Source organism: Sapajus apella, unplaced genomic scaffold (genome assembly GCF_009761245.1).
Source record: "Sapajus apella isolate SASKATOON/1434 unplaced genomic scaffold, GSC_monkey_1.0 scaffold19, whole genome shotgun sequence".
Lineage (NCBI taxonomy): Eukaryota > Metazoa > Chordata > Mammalia > Primates > Cebidae > Sapajus > Sapajus apella.
The window spans coordinates 15,609,107-15,634,033 of NW_022436959.1; the positions used below are offsets into that span (position 1 = coordinate 15,609,107).

At 38.3% G+C, this 24,927-nt stretch overlaps 1 protein-coding gene across 1 annotated transcript in view; it reads right to left on the reverse strand.

The window, feature by feature from the left end:
* Positions 1 to 24,927, reverse strand: part of DNAH11 (dynein axonemal heavy chain 11) — a 406,504-nt gene that overhangs the window by 359,751 nt on the left and 21,826 nt on the right. Inside the window, exons 4-8 of the mRNA XM_032287021.1 lie at positions 24,387 to 24,574; positions 23,022 to 23,121; positions 19,843 to 20,054; positions 14,028 to 14,261; positions 12,353 to 12,520 (exon numbers count right to left, since the gene is read on the reverse strand). Coding sequence (XP_032142912.1) covers positions 12,353 to 12,520; positions 14,028 to 14,261; positions 19,843 to 20,054; positions 23,022 to 23,121; positions 24,387 to 24,574 — 902 coding nt within the window. The remainder of the gene's footprint in view (positions 1 to 12,352; positions 12,521 to 14,027; positions 14,262 to 19,842; positions 20,055 to 23,021; positions 23,122 to 24,386; positions 24,575 to 24,927) is intronic.

Consider the following 24,927-nt stretch of genomic DNA (forward strand, 5'->3'; position numbering starts at 1 on the left):
ATGTGTGTGTATGTATATATATATATGTGTATATATATATGTGTATGTGTATATATATATGTATATATATATGTGTGTGTATATATATGTGTGTGTGTATATATATATGTATATATATATATATGTGTATATATATATGTGTGTATATATATATGTATATATATATGTGTATATATATATGTGTGTATATATATATGTGTGTGTATATATATATATGTGTGTGTGTGTGTGTGTGTATATATATATATATATATAAAATCCAAGTGTGGTGGTGTACACCTATAATCCCAGTTACTTGGGGGAGGCTGAAGCAGGAGAATAGCTTGAACCCAAGGCGGAGGATGCAGTGAGCCAAGATCACACCACTGCACTCCAGCCTGGACAACAGAGTGAGATTCCATCAAATAAAAAAAAAAGTTTTTCTGATTTTTTTTTTTTTTTTTTAAGAGACAGGGCCTCACTCTGGTGCCCAGGCTAGAGGAGAGTGGTGATCATAACTCACTGTAGCCTTGATCTCCTGGGTTTTCAAGCAATTCTTCTGCTGCAGCCTCCCGAATAACTAGGACTACAGACACATGCTTAAACACTTGACCAATCTTTTTTTATTTTGCAGAGACAGGGTCTCGCCATGTTGACCAGGTTACTCTCTTGAACTCCTGGCCTTAGGTGATCCTCCTGCCTTGGACTCCCAAAGTGATGGCATTACAGACATGAGCCACGGCCCCCAGCCTCCATTTTTTCAAGTTTAATTACGACGTCTTGATATAAAATTATCCGGTTTTATCCTTGGGTTTACCTCTTTTTATTGATTTGTAGTTTATTCTTCAATCTGTATATTCATGTTTCTTTCCAAGTTTAGAAGTTTTGGGCCTTTTTTTTGAGTCACAGTCTTGCTCTGTCACCCAGTATGGAGTCCAGTGGCTCAGCTCACTGCAACCTTCATCTCCCAGGTTCAAGTAATTCTCCTGCCTCAGCCTCCCAAGTAGCTGGGATTACAGGCATTCACCACCATGCCCAGCTAATTTTAAAAATTTTTTTAAGTAGAGATGGGAATTCACCATGTTGGCCATGAACTGGTCTTGAAACGTTCATGACCTGACCTCAGGTGAGCCACCTGCCTCAGCCTACCAAAGTACTGGGATTACAGGCATGAACCCCCATGCCCAGCCCCACTGTTTCTTTGAGACTTTTTCAGCTCCACCTTCATCTCCCCTCTTTCTGCAACTTCAATGACAACATTAGATCTTTCAGTATAGTCTCACAAGTCCCTGAAGCAGTGTTCATTTTATTTCCATCTATTTACTCTTTGTTGTTTAGATTGGGCAGTGTCTACTATTCTATCTTCCAGTTTTCTGACTCTTTCCTCCATTTTTTCATTCTTGTAAAGCCCAATCACTGTGCTTTCCATTCAAATTTTTATATTTTCAATTCTAAAATTCCCTTCCTCTTCTTTACATCTTCTATTTCTTTGCTGAGAATTTCCTCTTTTTTACTGAGACTATTTTTTCATTTGTTTTAAACATGTTCACACAGGTTAATCTGAGAATTTGAAATCCGAAATGTTCCAAAATATGAAAACTTTTGAACACTAACATGAAGCTGACATGTAGAAATTCCACACATAAGTACTTAACACGAACTTTGTTTCACACACAAAATTACTAAAAATACTGCAAAAAATTAACTGTAGGGTATGTATATGAGGCATACATGAAACAAATGAATTGTGTTTCATCTTGGGTTCACCCTGTATCTAAGTATAGGTAAATCTTCTGAAATCAAAAACATCTGAAATCTAAAATACTTCTAGTCCCAAGAATTTCAGGTAACAAATACTCATCCTATAAATGCTTCTTAAAGCATTTTTAGTAGGGCTGCTTTATATGGTTTGGATTTGTGTTGCCACCCAAATCTAATGTTGAATTACAGGACGGACCTGCTGGGAGGTGACTGGATCATGCGGGCAGATTAACCCCTTGCTGTTCTTGTGATAGTGAGTTTCTTCTGTGGTGTTTGGCTAGAGTGGAGAGATTATGGTTTACAAATTTTCTTTTGTGCTAAGCTCTCTCCTTCTTGATCTTTGACTAGGGAGAGATCACGCTTTTACCGGGCTTTTTTCTGTTCTGTGCCCAATGGCATTTTCTGGTTGCCAGTGTCTTCAGCTCCAAGTCTGGATCCTTTCAGGCAACAAGAAAATTCAGGAAACTCATCACGTCGTCGTTTCTTGAATCCCACTGTCCTTAGCCACTCTGCCTTTTTCTTTTCACCGTTCAGAGTCTATTTATGTCTGTTTTATATATAATGGCCAAGTGTTTTAGTTGCTCTTAGCGGGAGGAATAGGGAAAAGTACACCTCCCTCTTTCCAGAAGAAGTTTCTAATTAAATTTTTAAACAATATCTACTACTCTAGCATTTTAAAATAAATAAGACAAACTTTAGTATATAAATCTGATAGAATAATATGCAGTTGTTTTAAGAAGAGCAACACTATTGTAGTGATACAGAATTACTGCCAAAATATAGGAAGTGACGAAAGCAAGGTATAAATGCCATTGATGCAAAAGCAGAAAACCAAAGGATAAATACATGTATATGCCAGTGCATGCACCAAATATCTCTGGAACATCATCTAAGAAATCTTTAATAGATATGCCTTTGGGGAGGAAAAATGGAAGACAATGGAAAAGGTCATGGGGTGTTAAGAAGGGAACTAAGTTTCTACAAATGTTACTTTTCCAAAAGAATCACTAAGGAAGGTTGCTAAATAATTTCATCTTGAATAATATGCAAGCAAAACATGAAAATGCTGTGTATGACTAATAAAGATGGAATCTGTATAGTTAAAATGAAAAAACACTACATAAAGTAATAGCAAAAGAATAGTTCAGTGGGTGAGAGCAGAACAGTGGACTCATTCTAGGAATAAGAATACAACCTAGTAGAGATGAACTAAATAACTACTTTAAAATGTATTTTAGATTCTGATATCATGGTGAGCTGGGAACCTGAATAAATCTTCCCATTGAAAACCAGCAGAAAAACAGACATAGCAACCTGGATCACTCCCTCTCAGGGCACAAGTCCTTGGGTGAGTTCCAGATGAACTTATTCCTTTTATTTCAGTAAGGATACAACAAGCAAGATAAATACTAACAGCCAGGGTGGTGCAGTGAAAAGAATGCAGGGGCTGGGCACAGTGGCTCATGCCTGTAATCCCAGCATTTTCGAGGCCAAGGCAGGTGGATCACTTGAGGTCAGAGGTTTGAGACCAGCCTGGCCAACATAGCAAAACCCCATCTCTACTAAAAACACAAAAGTTAGCTGGGTATGGTGGCACATGCCTATAATCCCAGCTACTTGGGAGGCTGAGGCAGGAGAATCACTTGAACCTGGGAGGCAGAGGTTGTGGTTATTCAAGATCATTCCACTGCACTCCAGCCTGGGCAACGGAGTAAGACTGTCTCAAAAAAAAAAAAAAAAAAAAAAACCAAAAAAAAAAAAAAAAAAACAAAAAAAAAAAAAGGAAGGAAGGAAGGGAGGAAGGGAGGGAGGGAGGGAGGGGAAGGAAAGAAGGAGAAAAGAAGGAAAGAGAGAAAGAGAAAGAAAAGTATTGAGGACTTGTGACTGAGGGTTCTGGATTCAAACTTCTGTTCCACCAATTGGAAATATAATCTCAAGTAATTTAGTGAAACTGTAATTTGCCTGGGAGACCACTCTCCAGGTTATAGTGAGAATTCAGCAGGCAGATAATGTGGGAAAGCTCTGGCACAATGCCTAGCACCCAGAACTTCCTCCATAAATATTAATTGGCTGTCATTAACAGAGACTAAATGGAGCCAAGGGGTTGCCCTCAACAAGAATAGCTACCGTTATTGCTTTGGTATCTGAGGGATTTCATCAAGAAACACTGTAGAATGACAGCAAAACTACTGAGTCTAACACCATTGAACTAACTGTTCAACATTAACAATGAAGAAAGCAAGTTTTTTTCCCATAATTGTCTAGATTTGAAACAGTCCCCTAAGAAGATGTCAAAGAAAACACCTGAAGTAACATTTCCATTCAATATTAATAACTGAGAAACCCAAAACCATTTTTATGGGTACACCTGATAAAATCCCCACATTCTGTAAATGGACCACAGCAGCAAACATTTTGCTATACCAATAAAAGCTTAAAGCCTGATTAAAAGGCTCAAGATTGATGAAAAGAGAAATAACAGCATTTCAAAAAGCAAATTACCAGTGATCATTTCTTTAATTTACCAGAACATATTTAAAACATGTATACACCAAAGTGCAGAATGGCTGATGCTGACACACTTACTTCCCTGTTATATAAGCACTAGCGTGTAGTTGGCACACATGCGGCAGGAGTGGGAACATGGGGGAGTATGTAATGGGAGAGGAAGGGCAGGGGTTGGGCGTGTATTCACATGTGCATACACATATATGTATACACTAGGTTGGAAGTCATTTGTTAAATGATGTCTCAACAGTTACCAACCAATTTCAGTATGAAATCAAAGTACAATGAACTCTGCTAAAAAGTACCAAAATGAACAGATTAGGCAAAAATATATGATAAACGCAACATTTTAAAGTATAAGGATAGCAACAATAATTTTTTAAAAAGCAATGGTTTTCTTCAAGGTAAGTATGTTGATTAAGTTAACTTTTAGTCAATTCATTTTTTAATTTTAGGGAATGACCAAAGTCAAGGAGCTTCTAGACTCTAAGGCAAGAATCAGGAGGATGAAGGGAACTTCAGGGGAAGGTTATGATGCCTCCAATCAGACTGAAGATCAGAGGTAAACCCTACCCACCTTATTTGCAAAATAGAATGAGCCTCCAAAACACAATTACCAAGCAGATATATACCTCAAGAGTAAATGAATTTTCTATTCCTACATGTTTGTGACTACACAGGCTTTAGGCAGAGACAGGAGTAAAATCAGGACCTTTGGCATTGCCAAGGCAGTGACATCAATTAAACCTGGCCACATTCTCTAATTCTGGCACTCTAAAAACTTGCCAGTTTTTGTAATTGTAATGAAATCAAGACTGTCTTGCTATTCAAATGTTTCCAAAGATCTTGTGCAGTCTCAGTCTCACACTCCTCCTCCACTAGCTCTTTCGGCAGGACTAAGCTAGAGGCTCTCATAAGAATCCCATTCTATACATATTTATTGAATGCCTTCCAAATGCTAGGTGTCTTACAAGGCTTTGGGGATGAGCTCACTCAAATTATTCATCACCATGATCCTAGGTTCCTCAGACTTTTTCATAAACTATAGGGCCCTGGTTTAGCAGAGTCAGTTACTATAGCAATATCCTTCTACCATTAACTCCACTTTCCAAAACCGACTATAATTCAGAGGGCTAAAGTTTGCTAACTACATCCTTACACAGCTAACATACTGCACTCATACAGATCAAAGAGTTGATTATCTGGCCAAACAAACATAATAGTGAATAAATTCACATTACATATAAAATAATGATAAGAGCTAAATCTTCATTCTTTTGAAGGAAGATTTGGCCTTCACTGTTCTTAGCAAACTACTAAAATGAAGCTATTTTTATCCTAGAGCTGCAGGGATGCTCACAGGTAGTTCCCTGGATACTAACATGCTGGAACTGACAGAGCACAGAAGCAGCTTAAATCAGAAAACATCCCCCTTTCCTGTGGTTGGAAATATGAACTTATAAGCAGCTCCCAAGAATAACAAAAATTCTAATAAACAGCCAACATGTTAACGATACACATAATGACAGACAGGGGTGGTGGCTCACGCCTGTAATGTCAGTACTTTGGGAGGCTGAGGTAGGCGGATCCAAGGGTCAAGAGACTGAGACCATCCTGGCCAATATGGTAAAACCCCAACTCTACTAAAAATACACAAATTAGTTGGGCATGGTGGCACACGCCTGTAGTCCCACCTACTAGGGAGGCTGAGGCAGGATAATTGCTTGAACCCAGCGGGTGGAGGTTGCAGTGAGCCTAGATTGTACCACTGCACTCCAGCCTAGCAAGAGAGTGAGAGTCTGTGCCAAGATGGCTGGGAGAAGCCAACATCCAAATGCAGCTCCCAGCAAATGAGTCACAGAGGGCTAGAGGACTTCTCGATTCCAAATGAGGCGCTGGGTTGGTTTCTGTGGGACTGACAGAGCACTGAAAATAGGCTCAGGTTAGGAGCCTCAGGGAGATAGCAGCCTAGGGGGAGAAATCAAGTGGGGGAGGGGGACGTCCCCACCTGAAAGGTGCAGCCAGCTCAGAGGATCAGGGGACTTAACTCCCTTGGTGCTCCCATTCAGATCCTGTGCTTACCTCATTCCTCCTGCAATCCACGGTCCACGAGAGCCCTGCCAGACTGCGCAGCACGCGGGTAGTCAATGCAAATCTAAGCAGCAGCTACCACCGGTCACGACAAGTTGTCGCACGGACCTGAGCGGGAGTTTGGACTGACGCCAGCAGGATGGACCGTCCCACAGTAGGAGGCAGAGTTGAAAGCAGGAAAACAGACCATAAGGCCTGGCAGGCCCCACCACAGACTTCAAACTGAAGCCCTCGCTAGAGAATGACAGCAAATACACCAGCTTGACCCCAACCAGGAAGATCCAGCTGGGGAAGGAGAGATGCCATTGGGAAGGCGGGGCCAATCTCACCTGCAAACAAACTCCAGGAAGGACCACCCACCCAACAACCTGACTGAACCCGAGAGAGCCCAGCAACGCCCTCTACAGGCCAAAAAAGATACAGCTCCAACCTCAACAGAAAAAATGTCCAGAGACTCCTCCTGAAATCACCAACTTCAAAGATCAAAGAGCGATAAATCCAGAAGATGGGAAAAATCCAGTACAAAAAGGATGAAACCATCAAAAACAGAACACCTCTTCTCCTCCCAGGGATCACAACTCCTCACCATCCAGGGAACAAAAAAAGAGAATGAATTTGACAAATTGACAGAAGCAGGCTTCAGAAGGTGGGTAATAACAAACTTCTCTGAGTTAAAAGATCATGTTTTTAACCAATGCAAAGAAACTAAGAACCTTGAAAAAAGGTTAGATGAAATCTAACTAGAATAACCAGCTTAAAGAGGAACATAAACGACTTGATGGAGCTGAGAAACACAGCATGAGAACTTTGCGAGGCATACACAATTTTCAACAGCCGAAATGATCAAGCAGAAGAAAGGATAACAGAGAAAGAAGATCAAATCAACGAAATAAAATGAGAAGGCAAGATAAGAGAAAAGAGAGTGAAAAAAATGAAAAAGCCTCCAAGAACTATGGGACTCAACACTTGATCGGTGTACCTGAATGTGACAGGGGAATGAATCCAAGTTGGAAAACACTCTTCAAGATATTATCCAAGAGAACTTTCCCAAACTAACAAGGCAGGCCAATATTCAAATCCAGGAAATACAGAGACCACCACAAAGATATTCCTCAAGCAGAGCAACCCCAAGGCACATAGTTGTCAGATTCACCAGGGTTGAAATGAAGGAAAAAATTCTAAGGGCAGCCAGAGAGAAAGGTTGAGTCACCCCCAAAAGAAAGACCATCAGACTCACAGCGGATCTCTCAGCAGAAACTCTGAAAACTAGAAGGGAGTGGGGGCCAATATTCAACATTTTTAAAGAAAAGAACTTTCAACCCAGAATTTCATATCTAGCCAAACTAAGCTTCATAAGTGAAGGAGTAATAAAATCCTTTATGGACAAGCAACTGCTCAGAGATTTTGTCACAAGACCTGCCTTACAAAAGCTACTGAAGGAAGTACTAAACAGGGAAAGGAACAACCAGTACCAGCTACTGCAAAAACATACCAAATGGTAAAGAACAGCAATGCAATGAAGAAGCCACATCAACTAACAGGCAAAATACCCAGCCAGTAACAAAATGGTAGGATCAAATTCAAACATAATATTAACGTTGAATGCAAATGGCCTAAATGCCCCAATCAAAAGACATAGACTGGCAAACTGGATAAAAAGTCCAGACTGATCAATGTGCTGTATTCAGGAGACCCATCACACACACAAAGACTGACATAGACTCAACATAAAGGGATGGAAGATGATTTACCAAGCAAATGGAGAGCAAAACAACAACAGGGGTAGCAATCCTAGTCTCTGATAATATGGACTTTAAACCAACAAAGATCAAAGGAGACAAAGAAGGGAATTATGTAATGGTAAAAGGATCAATGCAACAAGAAGAACCTGCTATCCTAAATATATATGCACCCAATGCAGGAATACTCAGATACGTAAAGCAAGTTCTTAAAGACCTACAAAGAGACTTAGACTCCCACACAATAATAGTGGGAGATTTTAACACTCCACTGACAATACTGGACAGATCGATGAGACAGAAAGTCAACAAGGAAATCCAGGACTTCAACGCAGATTTGGACCAAGCGGACCTAACAGACATTTACAGGACACTCCACCCCAAATCCACAGAATACATTCTTCTCAGCACCACATGCACTTACTCCAAAATTGACCACATAATACGAAGTAAATCACTCTTCAGCAAATGCAACAGAATGGTAAACCTAATAGTCTCTCAGACCAGACCACAGCACAATCAAATTAGAACTCAGGATTAAGAAAAGCACTCATAATCACACAATCATATGGAAACTGAACAACTTGCTCCTGAACGATGACTGGATAAACAATGAAATGAAGGCAGAAATAAAAATGTTCTTTGAAACCAACGAGAATGAAGACACAACATACCAGATCCTGTGGGACACATTTAAAGCAGCGTCTAGAGGGAAATACATAGCAATAAATGCCCACATGAGAAACAAGAAAAGATCTAAAATTGACACCCTATCGTCAAAATTGAAAGAACTAGAGGAGCAAGATCAAAAAAACTCAAAAGCAAGCAGAAGACAAGAAATAACTAAGATCAGAGCAGAACTGAAGGAGATAGACACACAAAAAATCATTTAAAAAAATCAATAAATCCAGGAGGTTTTTTGAAAAGATCAACAAAATAGACCGCTAGCTAAGCTAATAAAAAAGAAAAGAGAGAAGAATCGAATAGATGCAATAAAAAAAGATAAAGGGGAGATCACCACCAATTCCTCAGAACAAACTACCATCAGAGATTACTACAAACAGCTCTATGCACATAAACCAGTAAATCTGGAAGAAATAGATAAATTCCTGGACACTTTCACACTCCCAAGACTAAGCCAAGAAGAAGTTGAAACCCTCAATAGACCAGTAACAAGGTCTAAAGTCAAGGCAGCAATTAATAGCCTACTGACCAAAAAAAAGTCCAGGTCCAGATGGGCTTACAGCCAAATTCTACCAGACATATAAAGAGGAGTTGGTACCATTCCTGTTGAAACTATTCTAAACAATAGAAAAAGAGGGACTCCTCCCTAATTCTACGAGACCAACATATCCTGATACCAAAAATCTGGCAGAGACACAGCTGAAAAAGAAAACTACAGGCCAATAACCAAGATAAACATTGATGCAAAAATCTTCAATAAAATACTGACAAACCGAATCCAACAGCACATCAAAAAGCTTATCCACCACGATCAAGTAGGTTCATCCCGGGGATGCAAGGCTGGGTGAATATATGCAAGTCTATAAACGTAATTCACCACATAAACAGAACCAAAGACAAAAACCACCTGATTATCTCAATAGATGCAGAGAAGGCCTTTGATAACATTCAACAGCCCTTTACGCTAAGAACTCTCAATAAACTAGGTAACAATGGAACGTATCTCAAAACAACAAAAGCTATTTGCAACAAACCCACAGCCAATATCATACTGAATGAGTAAAAATTAGAAGCATTCCCTTTAAAAACTGTCACTACTCAAGGATACCCTCACTCACCACTCCCATTCAATGCAGTATTGGAACTTCTAGCCAGAGCAATTAGGTAAGAAAAAGAAATAAAGGGCATTCAATTGGGAGAAGAAGAAGTCAGATTGTCTGCATTTGCAGACGACATGATTGCACATTTAGAAGACCCCATCATCTTAGCCCAAAACCTCCGTAAGCTGATAAGCAACTTCAGCAAAGTACCATGATACAAAATCAATGTGTAGAAATCACAAGCATTCCTATATACCAATAACAGACAAACAGAGAGCCAAATCATGAGTGAACTCCCATTTGCAGTTGTTACAAAGAGAATAAAATAAGCAGGAATGAAACTAACAAAGGAGGTAAAAGATCTCTTCAAGGAGAACTACCAAAAACTGATCAAAGAGATAAGAGAGGACACAAACAGATGGAAAAACATTTCATGCTTATGGTTAGGAAGAATCAATATTGTGAAAATGGCCATACTGCCCAAAGTAATTTATAGATTCAATGCTGTCCCCATAAAGCTACCATTGACCTTCTTCACAGAACTGGAAAAAAACACTTTAAACTTCATATGGAACCAAAAAGAGCCTGCATAGCCAAGACAATCCTAAGCAAAAAGAACAAAGCTGGAGGCACCATGCTACCTGACTTCAAACTATACTATCAGGCTAATCAAAACAGCATGGTACTGTATCAAAACAGAGATACAGACCAATGGAACAGAACAGAGGCCTCAGAACCAATGCCACACATCTACAGCCATCTGATCTTTGATAAACTGGACACAAGCAGTGGGGAAAGGATTCCCTGTTTAATAAATGTTGTTGGGAAAACTGGCTAGCCATATGCAGGAAGCTGAAACTGGACCCCTTCCTGACACCTTACACTAAAATTAACTCCAGATGGATTAAAGATTTAAACATAAGAACTAACACCATAAAAACCCTAGAAGAAAACCTAGACAAAACCATTCAGGACATTGGCACAGGCAAGGACTTCATGACTAAAACACCAAAAGCAATGGCAACAAAAGCCAAAATAGGCAAATGGGATCTAATTAAACTGAAGAGCTTCTGCACAGTAGAAGAAACAATCATTAGAGTAAACTGGCCACCAAAAGAATGGGAAAAAATTTTTCGCAATCTGCCCATCAGACAAAGGGCTAATATCCAGAACCTACAAAGAGCTAAAGCAGATTTACAAGAAAAAGAAAAACCCATTCAAAAGTGGGCAAAGGATATGAACAGACACTTTTCAAAAGAAGACAAATATATGGCCAACAACCGTATGAAAAAATGCTCATCATCACTGGTCATTAGAGAAATGCAAATCAAAACCACATTGAGATACCATCTCACGCCAGTTAGAATGCGATCATTAAAAAATCTGGAGACAACAGCTGCTGGAGAGGATGTGGAGAAATAGGAACACTTTTATACTGCTGGTGGGAGTGTAAATTAGTTCAACCATTGTGGAAAACAGTGTGGCAATTCCTCAAGGATCTAGAAACAGAAATTCCATTTGACCCAGCAATCCCATCACTGGGTATATACCCAAACAATTATAAATCATTCTATTATAAGGACACATCCACATATGTTCACTGCGGCACTGTTTACGATAGCAAAGACCTGGAACCAACCCTAATGCACACTGATGACAGACTGGACAGGGAAAATGTGGCACATATACATCATGGAATACTATGCAGCCATAAAAAATGGTGAGTTTGTGTCCTTTGTAGAGACATGGATGAACCTAGAAACTATCATTCTCAGCAAACTGACACAAGAACAGAAAACCAAACACTGTATGTTTTCACTCATTGACGGGTGAACAATGAGAACACTTGGGCACAGGGAAGGGAACAACACTCACAGGGCTAGGGGTTGGGGTGGAGGGGAGGGAAGGGGAGGAGAGGGAAAGTTGGGGGCGATGGGGAGGGATAACACTGGGAGAAATGCCTGATGCAGGCAACGGGGGTGGGGGGGTGGAGATAGCAAATCACCATGGCATGTATGTACCTATGCAACAATCCCGCAGGATGCAGGATGTGCACATGTACCCCAGAGCCCAAATACAATTAAAAAAAATGTAATGAAGTGAAACCAAATGTTCAAAAGAACAAAATAAATAAATAAATGTCTGATGATTCAATAAAAGGCTAAAATAAAGCATATGAGTTACATGGACACCAGATCAAAATGAGTTCGCGCAGAAAGTTTCTATTTAGTATACACAAACAAGATACAAATCCAGACTGGGGTTTGCAGTTTGATTAGCCACCGTTCTGAACTGAAAGTGCAAAAGCGTAAGTTTGATCCCTGATCTGCTACTTGATAGCTACGAGACTTCAGGCAAATATAAAATTAACCTCTTTTGGTCCTAGAGGTGTTGGAATGGATGGTCCCTATTATTACTTTGATCTATCTTCCTTTTCAACTTTAAAATTATAGGATCCCATGAAATGAAAATGCAAAGGTACAACATTACCATGTTATTGTAATCAGATGGGTCATATGTGCTCTGTTTAAAAATTTTGTAAAGTTCCCTAAATTCTTCACTCATCTTGTGGACTTGTCCATTTAAAATTGCTCCCTTGGTACCACCGAATTCCAGTCTTTCCAGCTTTTCAAATTCCAATGTGGTAACAAATATATCCTTTGTAAAAACACAGTACAGTTAAGACCTTTCCACTACATTAAGCATAAAAATATTATTTTGAAGTTTCAAATCAAGAGCATTTTCACATGTTCAAAATCAATGAGTCAAGGGACACTTACATGAGAGAAAATAATTATTAATTATTTAATTAAACAAAGTCATTGCTAATTTTTAAGCTTACTCTCCTATTTTTATATTTATTAAAAATGAGCTCTCACTGGCCAGGTGCAGTGGCTCACACTTGTAATCCCAGCACTGTGGGAGGCCAAGGGAGGAAGATTGCTTGAGCCCAGGAGTTTGAAACCAACCTGCAACAAGGCAAGACCCTGTCCCTACAAAACATGAAACAGTTAACTAGGCATGGTGGCATGCACCTGTAGTCTCAGATACTTGGGAAGCTGATGTGGGAGGATCACTTGAGCCCAGGAGGTCAAGGCTGCAGTGAGCTATGTTCATACCACTGCACTTCAGCCTACTTGACAGGATGAGACCCTGTCTCTTAAAAAAAGAAAGAAAGGAAAGAAATAAAACTATCTCTCAGTATAAGCAACCTCTAATTCACCATAGCTAGACATATAACTCCCCCAATTTATATCCTCCTAAACATAAGTCAGATCCCCAGGTAGTATCCAAAACTCCTATTTTCATCACCCCATACTTTGGGGTGAGTCAGCTACTTTACTGAAAGCGAGCTCAAGTGTTAATGAAGGGATATGTAAGCTGCCCTTCATTAGGTATTTCACATTCAGAGACATAAAAGGCATTCAGGCTCATTTAAGTGATTATAAGAATTCTCAAGATATAAAGCTCTAATTTTGAATGGAATAAAGCAAATCTTTTATCAATGACAAAGCCCAAAATTCTTAGAGCTTTACAAAGAATATAAGGCAGTATCATCAATTTAAACTTAAAAATAAAAAAATCTTAGCCAGTAGGCACCATACAATTGTAAAAGTGTGTGTGTTGTGTTTAATTGTTGGTTTTAAGGTATTTGAAAATTGTTATACAGAGTGCATATTTCCAAGTTTTGTTTTTTTACCAATAGTTTTAATATTTTTATAGTATAGCATATATTCATATGCTAAAAATTAGTGTGATAATTTAAATAATCCAATGGATTTTAGGGTATGAAATACCAATTTTAAGCATTAAACATATAAAATAAAAAGTGGATTCATTTACAGAGCATTAGTTTACTGCTTCCTGATTTACAGCTCCCTTCCAAAGGATTAGTAAATCCTAAGTCAAGAGTCACTGACATATAAAAAGATTTACTTATACTCAGTGTAATAACAGAATCAAAAATGAACTTTTAAAAATTCAAATTAAAGCTTTAAAAACCACCCTTGTATCATCCATAGCATTGGCCTGCTGAGCTCTTGATGAGAAACACTGAAAGGGAAATTCCACCTATGACATAAACAGTTCCATGAATCATGTGAAAAGCTATGAGCTTTTTGAATCCACCTTCAACATGAATAAATAAAATAAAAAAAATAAATACCTCTATTTTCATTAAACGATCAAGAAACTTGTCAAATCTGCAAAACACCAGATGAGACTGGAAATCCCACAGTCTCAGCTTCTCACTTCCCATAAAATAGCTTGCCAATTTTTTCCTATAGTTGAAAAAGGAGTTTTTGAAAGTCTTTAAGATGTTAACAGCCACCTGAACTTTTTCCAGTGACTCTTCTATTTCTCCCTTCAAAAGGTCCTCAGGTGAAAGGTAAGCTATTGCCTGGGATTTAATGAAAGGGAACAGTGATCAAAATTGTGTCTAATAGTTTTTCCCTATAACCGTCTCTGTTTCAAAGAATTATTTTTAAATGCCAATATCTAAAGTTGGGCCAGCAATGCTGAGAGAAAGAAAGCACAGACTGTAGAAATTCAGCTAGTTGGACTTCAATAGCATATTTGTATACCTTAGAGTCATATGGAGGAGACCTTACTATTTCTGGAGTTTTACATTCTAGCAATGACTAAATTGTTGCTAACCCTCATTATATGACAACTGCCATGGGATTTGCAGAAGTGTGCCTGCCAGCAAATATTCTGAACAATCATTTTCTCTTATAAAGAATACATAAGCCAGCCAAGGAAATCTATCAGAATATGAATATTTAAAATATGCTCACTTTACCTAGTAGTTCAGGGTCACTTGCCAAGAGAAAGAGTGGATTAGTAGTGTACAACAGTGGAAATTCCTTCAGGTTAGCACACTTCTCTTCTGGGGAGCTTAAGTATAGGACATACAATCTAGCTGACACGTGCCATATGAGCTAGTTTTGAATACAGGGAAAGAAAAAGAAGAGAAGGACAAAATAAAAAGAAAGGACTAGAAGATCCATGTAGCACTGTTCAAACTCTGATGGGACCATCCAACACTCCCAATTTCTTCTCTCTTCATATTTGGGATAAACATTCAGAATTCCCGTCTTCAAGGACCAAGAGCCTCTGCATTCTGAAGGTTCTTTTGCATGCTTCCTTTTCCTGATACATCTTAACCTCATCTAAATTATAGGTTTAGTTTGTGTGCCTTCAAGTTTGTGGATGCTTAGAAAATTTCTCAAGGTGTCAATGGAGAATGTAATGAAAGCCCTCAGTTCAAAATAGCAGAGGGAAGCACTTCTTCCCTAAATGTACTCATATGACCCTCCATTTAATGAAAACAGTTTTACATGCAATACAGATTCTGTGCCACGAATTTGTAAAGCCATTAGAAAATCGAACGTTTAGTGTCTAAAACCCCTACTGATTAGACTCCTTCCCAATCTATGCTCAAGTTAGATAGAAAATTAACCTCCACATGAGGGCTGCTATAATAGGAAACCACCAGGAATCCCTTAGCAATGTGAATTTCAAAACAGTAACAATTCGGCATGGCATAAGGTACATTCCATTTACCTTTATCTCTATGTATTCTTCATAGTAAATGTGTTTTTTTAGGAAGCTGAAAAATCTATGGCAACGACTCAGTGTTTTCCTTGAGCGGCCCCTTGTTTCAGCAGCCCCTTGTTACCTAATTACCTGCATTTAAAGTAATGTCCCTAAAACAAGCCATGTTTAATGTTTATTCCTGTGCTTCCTGGCCGGCCCTCACATAGATGAGACAATCATGACCAACAAACCTCCTGTTCATACAGCCCACAGTCGGGTAAGGCCTCCTAAGACTGGTTATAGTACTTAATGTCCTAGATTAAAACACCCAGTCTGTCTCCTTGCGTGGGGAGGCAGAGTGTGTGAGAGAAAAAGCATGACCTGAGGCAGGGGCTGGCTATGACCCTGCTAGAGGCCACGAACTACTTTTGTGATAGCAGCTAAGTTGTCTCAGAGGATCTATTTCCTTAGCTGAAAAATTAGGGAAATGAATTAGGTGAACCTCAAAATCCCTTTTAGCTTGTCAACTCTCAATCCTTTTCTAACTCTTAGACTCCCCGCTCTGGAACATGCCAACCATACCAGCTTTATCATCTCATACTTAATGGTACCAGCACAAACAATCAAGAAGCCATGGGAATTAGGATGAACTTGTACCACTTCAGTGGCCTTATAAACTAAAATACTGCTAATCAACTTATTTATCAATAAGCTAATGATCAATTAACCAATTTACAAATGATATTGTTAGTTGGGGGCTTGTTTCCCTGCTGCTGCTTCTCTATTATTTTGCATGTGTTTTCATGCACTGTTATTTTAGCTCAGTCCTGACCTCTAATCCCCACTCCACTACTCAGACTTAAACTTGTCCTCACTTAGGATCTTACAGGTGACAATGTCTACAATAGAATACACCAAGCCAGGAAATAGACAGGGTGGTGGCTAGAGGGATAATGACACACAAGGACCAGGGAGCAGAGTCAGGTTACCAGAGAAGAAAGGCAAGGCATTAAGACCTCATTACCAAAGCCTGTGCTAGCATGCAAGGTGAACAGGTGATACCTTTTATATGTATGGCCTAAATGATGATGTTAATGGTCACTGCTAAAAAAAAAAAAAAAAAAAAAACAACAGGCGAAAAGAAATACATTTGCTTTTAAAGTAACAAAGGGTTTCTGACTCTGGCATTCCATTCATAGGGTGAGACAGATAATGAAACTGAGTGAAGTAGATCAGAAACAAGAGTAAATGGTGAAGGTCACGGTCACCTAGAAAGCACCTGTTTCACCTAAAGGGGCATCTGAAGCTATAGTTACTGGCTGTGCCAGTGGGGATGGCACAACCACTGTGGCAAGGTCTCTGAGTTTTCAGTAGAGGCCGAAAAGCTGGCATTTAAATGAGATCTAACCAATTTAAGTATTAACAATTTTTTAATTAAAAATATACTAAGCAAAAACACTGCATTGATCTTTGGGCCAAATGAGCTCATAGCATCTTTAGCTTATGACCTCTAATATATAACATAGGAAGGGTTCAAATTTTCAAAAAAGCTTGATCAATAAATTCATGAAAGCAAAGAACATGTAGGTGACACGAAGAAATACAATTATAAAAACATAAAATGTATAATCACACATATCATGCAAGGTACAAATTTAAAAACGTGTTACCACTGGATACCCAATAAACGACCCCAAATTTTTTGAAAGATGGCAATGCTCAAAGTTGACAAGTCATAATAAAACCTTTTACACATAGATAATAATGCAATTGATGTAACCTTTTAGAAAATAATTTGTAAGTAAAAGTATTTCTCAAAAGCCATGAAAAGATTATACCCTTATAGGAATTTATAGTAAGCCAATTATTCAAGTCAAAAGAGGGGATCTTTGTATAGTTTTCTGCGTGTTGTTTATAATCAAGGAGGCTGGAGGTAACTTAAATATACAGCAATAACAAAATCATCTTTCAGGAAGTTATTAAAAATTGTATGATAAAATGTATAAATATATGTAAGTTTGGGAGGAAGGAAAAATAAAAAATGCTAAATAGGATGAGAAAACTGTAGGACCATTTCCATTGTTCCATTGACTATTTTACAATTATCATTAGCATATCATGTATAAGGCCACATTTAGAAATAAAACAACTTATTTTAAAATATGGAACACGGTAGAATGGGTAAAAACTCTATTGACTCACTGGGTTGCAGAATTACTTATCTTCTCTGGGCTTCAGTTTTTTAATTAGAAAATGAAGCTACTAATAATACCTATGTCATAGTGTTGCTACTAAGATTTATTTTTTGTAAAGGGCTTGGGAAAGCTTCTGAACAAGGTAACTGCTATATAGTGTTTGTTAAATAACTATATAAAAGTAGTAAAATTGGGGAGTGGGGGTTAGTGTTTCAGGGAACCAGCTATGGAAATTGGCTAATTGCTAATTTTTGACTCATAACGTGTTGGGCATATTTACCACAAAGTCTGAAATCTGCCATTTATAGAATCAAAGAAATCAGGTCAATGAAACCTTTGGACAGAAACCAGAACTAAGGAACAAGAGAGGCTGCATTCTTTTATCCGGAGCTTGGCAGACTCTGGCTGTTAACACTGACTAGAGGCAAGGGATGAGAAGTTTACAGGCTTACAGTAACCAGGACTTAAAACAAGTCACCTATGCCAACAAATGGTGTCCTCTGTGATTTAAACATTAACAAGGATTTGCAGTGAGATAGTTTCAATTATTCTCAAAATGAGAAATAGGTCACTAAAAAGGAGCTTGGGGGAAGTGGTGGTTATAGTTTTTGGCCCTGTAACAGGGATTGTGGTGTTTTACATAGAGGCCCAAGCCATTATGGGAACCTGCTTAGCAAGAGTTTTAAAAGAAGACCTAAGCCCAGGGAACCTGCTTAACAAAAGAGCAAAGTTGAGTTTGCACAACAGACAAACAGAAATTGAATAAAACCAGAGGAGATGGTTGTAAAACATAGCAAGGAATCGACCTGATGTTATCGCCTACCAACAGCTGCAACTAGCCTGTAAGTCGATAGTTTGGGTAGAAGAACAAAAGGCAACTAACATTTACTAAGCCTCGATTTAATACCAAGCACTACTCAGGGCATTTCACTCAGGTTATTTTTTTAATCCTCACAATAGCCATGGACTACGCATTATCCCCACTGACAGATGTGGAAACTGAGGATTAATTTAACCTCCCTTAACTGGGTCAATTAGATTTGAATCCAGGTTGCTCTGGGTCCAAAGTCTTTCCCACACATCACTCCACCTTTTCAGAATGAGAGAGAGAAGAAAAATATTAACAAAACAATCTCATACTCCAGAAACTCTAAGCTGCAAGTCTGCAGACCTGTCCTCTGGTGTGGCTTTCCTCCTAACTTCTCTGGAAAATTGAGCAAATAACATCATTTTTCAAGTCTCAGTAAGTCTCAGTTAATTCATTTGAAAAATATCTGAATTGCGTCCCTTCAAACTGATTTATTAAAAGCCTAACTCCCAAAGTGACCATATCTGGATACAAGCTCTTTAGGAGGTAACTGTGATAGGACCTTAATCCAATAGGACTATGGTCTTATAAGAGGAAGATGGCCAAGTGAGGACACCATGAGAAGGCAGCCAGTCACCAACGAGCCTGGAAGAGGGCCCTCACCAGAACCTGAGCACGCTGGCACTCTTAGCCTTTCAGCTTCTAGAACCGTGAGAAAATAAATTTCTGACATCTAACCTACCCAGTCCATAGTATTTTGCTATGATGGCCTGAGCAGACTAAAACACACCTCTCAATAAGAACCACTGGATTATGTAGCACCCAAGTATTCTTTAGCTCTCATATTATGTAACACCCTCTGGAATTGTGGACATGGAAGAATCCACATTAACATAGACAGGATGAGGACACAGAGGTGGTCTTTTTTTTTTTTTTAATAACATTTTGCAGGGTGAGTAAGGAATAGAGAAACAATTAGAGATTTTAAAAGATTAACAATGAATCAGAATTCTTTCAATACCATTCTACTACTATTTTTTTAGGACTTTCTTTTTGCCAGATGTTCTTAATTTACCACACTTTCCAAAAGTCTTTTATCAGCCAGTGTTTCTGTGAAAACTGAAGGGAAGGCTACAAAGAAAGTACTATACATGTCTGTCTTTTACTGGAAGCTGGCTTAAAGCTTTTTGAAGAAAGGTACAGATATTAAACAAAACCCAGCAACAACCAGTCCTTTGATTGTATCTGACTTATTTTCACAGCTTCCTGCCATTTAGGATTAAAAATGTACCCAGCCTTTGTTGGGTATAAATGTCCTTTCTGAAAAAAGAAAAAGAAAAATGGTGTCCTTACCATGTACTAGATTATTCATCACTAGTCTAGTAAAACCTACCTCACAGCATCGATTCTTACTGTTCCTGTTTTTTGATGCTTCATACCTGGTTAGTGAAGAGATTACAAAACTCTTGCAATAAAACTATAACCCGAGTAGGGGTATTATAAAACTTGGAATGACTCCAGATCAGACAGATGGTATGAAATAATGGAGCGATTAATACGCAGGTCTGTGGGAATTCTGTCTCCTGGAGACATTGGATGTGTCTCCTCAGAGGTCTCAGGTAAAGTTCCACATCTTGGGCTTCGAGGAGGGCTGAAAGCAAAGAACCATCATTAATGTGATTTCCATCTTTTCTTTTTCTAAATTCACTTTACATGTAAGACAGAGCCATAGAAAACAACACGGCCACACTTAAATGTCATAGTTCCCTTTATATTACTTATCCTACAATCTACACATGAGCAATCTGGAAGATTTTAGACACTGTCCATCTGTAACTCCGTCATTTGGGAGAGCAATGATCTAGCTACCCACAGAGCATAAATAAATCATGGGAAAACCCAAGGGGAAAATACCCCTGGATTCTAAAGAAATTTCCTCAACCCCATGGAAACTGTGAGAATAAAACCTCTCTGCAATGTTGTCACTTTATGGTTTGGATTACAAACTTCATCACTAGAATGTTAATTCCTTCTAGGAACTTGGTATGAGCACAATTAAATTGTTTACTGTCCCATTCCAGTTTCCTATGCAATGATTGAGGAAAAAATACATCATTAATAAAGTTTTATCTTAAAATTGTTAAGTATAGTGATCAAAGTATTTTGAAACTCCGCAGAGGTGAGGTTGCACAGCATCATGAATGTACTAACACTTGAATTAATTATACACTTTAAAATTAATTTTGTTATGTAAATTTTAATAAAACAAATGTTAAGCATGGTGAAGAAATACTTTTTGAAAATGCTATAGACAGCCAGGTGCAGTGGTTCATGCCTGTAATCCCAGCACTTTGGGAGGATTAGTTGAGTCCAGGAGTTTGAAACCACCCTGGGCAATATAGCAAGACCCCATCTCTACAAAAAACTTAAAAATTAGCTGGACATGGTGGCAAGCACCTGTGGTCCCAGTTCCTCAGGAGACTGAGGTGGAAGGATCACTTGAGCCTGGGAGGTCGAGGCTGCAGTGAGCCATGATCATACCACTGCACTCCAGCCTGGGCAACATAGCAAGGCTGTCTCCAAAAAACAAAAAAGGAAAAAACACAAAGAAAATGCTATAGATATGAAAAAATATTTACATATTTAACTCTCATTAATGACCACTTAATCGAATCCAAAATTTTATCTTGCTTAGCACTGGTCCTTTTAATATACCTTAAATGGATCTCCATGAGACTCCATTTTCTTCCCAAGACTACAAATACCCTTGACTAATTGAGAACAGATTTTATTATCAAAATAGGGAACAAAGTCAAGTAAATTCTAGCTCTTGGTGTTAACCCAAAAGACTTGTGTCAAAAACAAAAACAAAACCCTGCTGAATTCTGTCACCAGGAGTCAGGGATGCACCCAGCCACTTGATGTGTAACCAATTAATCTGTCAATGTAACAATAAAGTCCTGAGAAGAAAGAGAATGTTCAGGAATTATTTTCTTTCCAGATGTACTCATATTTTGAAATTGGCATTTTTTTCAATGTTTATGTCAAAATAAATGTGTTTAGTAGGTAAGTGTCCTTAAATATTAAATATCCTTAAAATGTGATCGGCATGTCTGGTGACTTCACAATGCCTGAAGTATGTCTTTAAGAAGAGCTTTCTTCCTCCAATTTGACCATGGGATTGGGCCACTCGTTCTACTGAGAACTGGTTTTTTCCCGAATCTCCAGGCCACACACATAAAGCTCAGAGGATCCCTGGGATTCATTCCCGTAGAAGCTGTATCCAGAGAAAATTTTAATCCTGTGCTAACACAGAAAAAAAGAAATGCCCACAACTTCTATTTATTGAAGCATACTTACTATGTGCCCAGTACCTTGTATAATGTATATGCTGTCCCTAACTCAGTGGTTCTCAACCAGGAGAGATCTTGCCCCCAGGAGACATTTGGCCTTGTCTGGAGACATTTATGATCATTACAACAAAGATGGGGCCAGCAGATAAAGGCCAGAGATACTGCTAAACATCCTACAACATGTAACATGGCCTCCCACAACAAAAAATTATCAAACCCAAACTGTTGATTGTGACAAGATTGAGAAATACTAAATCCACATAGCAATCCTTCAAGGAAAGTGTTAACAGGCCAATTTGGCCATTGAAAAACCAGAGGCTTAGTGAGTTTAAAATGCTCAGTAAGCGGAGTTGGCACAGGAATTCAGATCGTACAGAGCGTCTACTGCTTATATTCCTCCTTGTGCCCTCTTTTTAAACAGAATCCATGCAGAAAACCCTAGAGATGTATTCAAACATTTTTGAGGTAAATTTTAAGTATTTCCTAACTTTCCAAATGTCACGTAGAAAAAAAATAAAAAGAACCTTTTTAATGTTAGAAACAAAAAAAGTTACTTGTCCATATTATCTCTAATTGTATTATTTACAACCTCAGTATCATGTATATCCAGAAGTAAATGCTTATACATGCACAAAGGAATATGAACAGAAATCAAGAAACTGAGCAGGGCTGTCATCTCTGGCTGGGGCTGAAGCTAGATACTGAGAGAACAAGGATAGTGAGAAGACTTTCAACTGGGGATCACTTTATGATTCCTGGTTGTAACAACGTGCATGCATTGCCTATTCAAAAGTCAACAAACAAACCCTCCACTCCATACATTTAATCTTCACCAAAACTTCAACAATGGCTTTGAGTGTTTAAAAGCTAAATAACTGATAGATATCAAGCACATTTAGAGAGCTGAACTGGTGAATAACTAGACTTATCATAGCCCAATCTGTTGACTGGAAAACCACCTCTATTCAGTTTTTTTTTTTTTCCTCTGCTAAATACTAAAGGCCTCACTCCTCCACAAACATTCTAATTAAAACTCCAATCTGGAGCCACTTTAGCAGATATCTACTATATACCAGATAAACTAAGGGCAGTTTAGTGTGGGCAGAGAATAAAGTCCAAAGGGTGAGATGAATTTATCATTAGAAGAGCCAAAAGCAATCACTCCACAAACATGGCGGAAAGGTAAATGTCAAGGCCAAGCAAGCAGGGGCTGGATCATGAGCAGATTGTGATAGTGATGCCAGGTTGAGTAACAAGAGTCTTACCATTTTCCACAGCCAGAACAATGTCCTTCAGAGTAGGAAAATAGCTGCTTTGTTTAGTTGTCAGGATCTTAACCATTTTGAGCACAATAGGTGCCTGAAGCTAAGTTAAAGGGGAGGGTGAATAACTTTAATAAATATAAACTTGATTACTAAATACATGCATTCTGTAATAAAATACTGAAATTCTATTTCACTCACAAGCAATACAGTATTTAACACTCAAAGGTATATCTGGTTTCAACTTGAAAATTATTTTTAAAAATACATTTTTCTCTTAGGCTTGTATTTTATTTTGCATTTTCGTTTTTTAATTTAAATTTTTAAAGTCAATTTATGTATTATTAGATGTGACAGGTGAGTGTCAACTTGATTGGATTGAAGGATGCAAAGTATTATTCCTGGATGTGTCTGTGAGCTGTTGCCAAAGGAGATTAACATTTGAGTCAATGGGCTGGGCGAGGCAGACCCACTCTCACTCTGGATGGGCACCGTCTAATCAGCTGCCAGTGAGGCTAGAATAAAATGGGCAAGAGAAGATGGAGGAGAAGACGTGCTGAGTCTTCTGGCCTACATCTTTCTCCCATGCTGGATGCTTCCTGCCCTTGAACATCAGACTTCAGCTTTTGGACTCTTGGACTACACCAGTGGTTTTCAGGGGCTCTTGGGCCTTTGGCCACAGCCTGAAGGCTGTACTGTCAGCTTCCCTACTTTTGAGGTTTTGGGACCCAGACTAATCCACAACTGGCTTCCTCACTCCTCAACTTACAGATGACATATTGTGGGATTTTACTCATTTTAGTCAATTCTCCTTAATAAACTCCCTTTATACATACACATAACCTATTAGTTCTGTTCATCTAGAGAACCTAGTACATTATATATGTAAAATATTAATTTTTCCATATAAAATTTCTGTTTCAGAAAATCTTCAAAAGACAAGTAAATGGACATCTTCACTTTTAGAACCTTAAGTAACTTGTATGCCAAGTACCCAGCAGAGGAACCAAAGTTAGTTCTTCCAAAGATGTGTCTCTCTACCAAGCAAGACTTCACTCCTTCCCAAATCAATTAAATTGACTAATTAAATTTTCCAGTCTTCAACATTTCCCTGGGAAAGTACTCCTCTTCCAGGGTAGCCCAATGTTTCCAACCATCTCAAATGCTGTCAAAATATTCTGGTAAAGACAAAGTTACTTTAAATTAATGTCAAAAGTGCATGCCATACATACAGAACTCTGGAATAAGAAAAGAAGGCAGACCAGTAAATCATGCAAAGACAGTGTGTTAAATCTTTAAAACTATTGGTCATTGCTGCCCAGGAGACTTTGCTAATTTAATTTACAATTTCCAGGACTATCTACTTACTTGATCATAAATGCATGAAAGATTTTCTCTCCTCATCATCCAGAAATCTAGCTCTTCTTGAGGAGTCAAGTGAAGACCATTCAACAAAGGCTGCACTGAATCTTTTTCTACAACTTCTTGGATTTGATGTGCCCATTTAATAACCACAGATTCAATTGCATGAAGTATTATCCTTTCATTTGGCTGCGCTCTACAAACATTAAAATAATGAAATAATTCAAAGACGAATCATTTTATCCCAACAAAGACAGGAATTTTAATAGTTATTTTATATATCCATAAACTAGTTTTCTAAAAATAAATTCTTCAAAATTTTTATGGTCCTGATCTGAGTTGTGAGGTTATGTTATTCTGTCATTGACATGTCTCTAACCTTAAATGTTGTTAAAGAATTACCATATGCTCAAAAAACATTTTACTAAAGGGACATTGTTATTGACATCACAGCAATTACTACAGTTTGCTTTTTGTACAATTTGCTTTTTAAAAGCATACTTTGAAAGGAAATAATGCACGTTTCTGTACTTATTTTAAAAATACA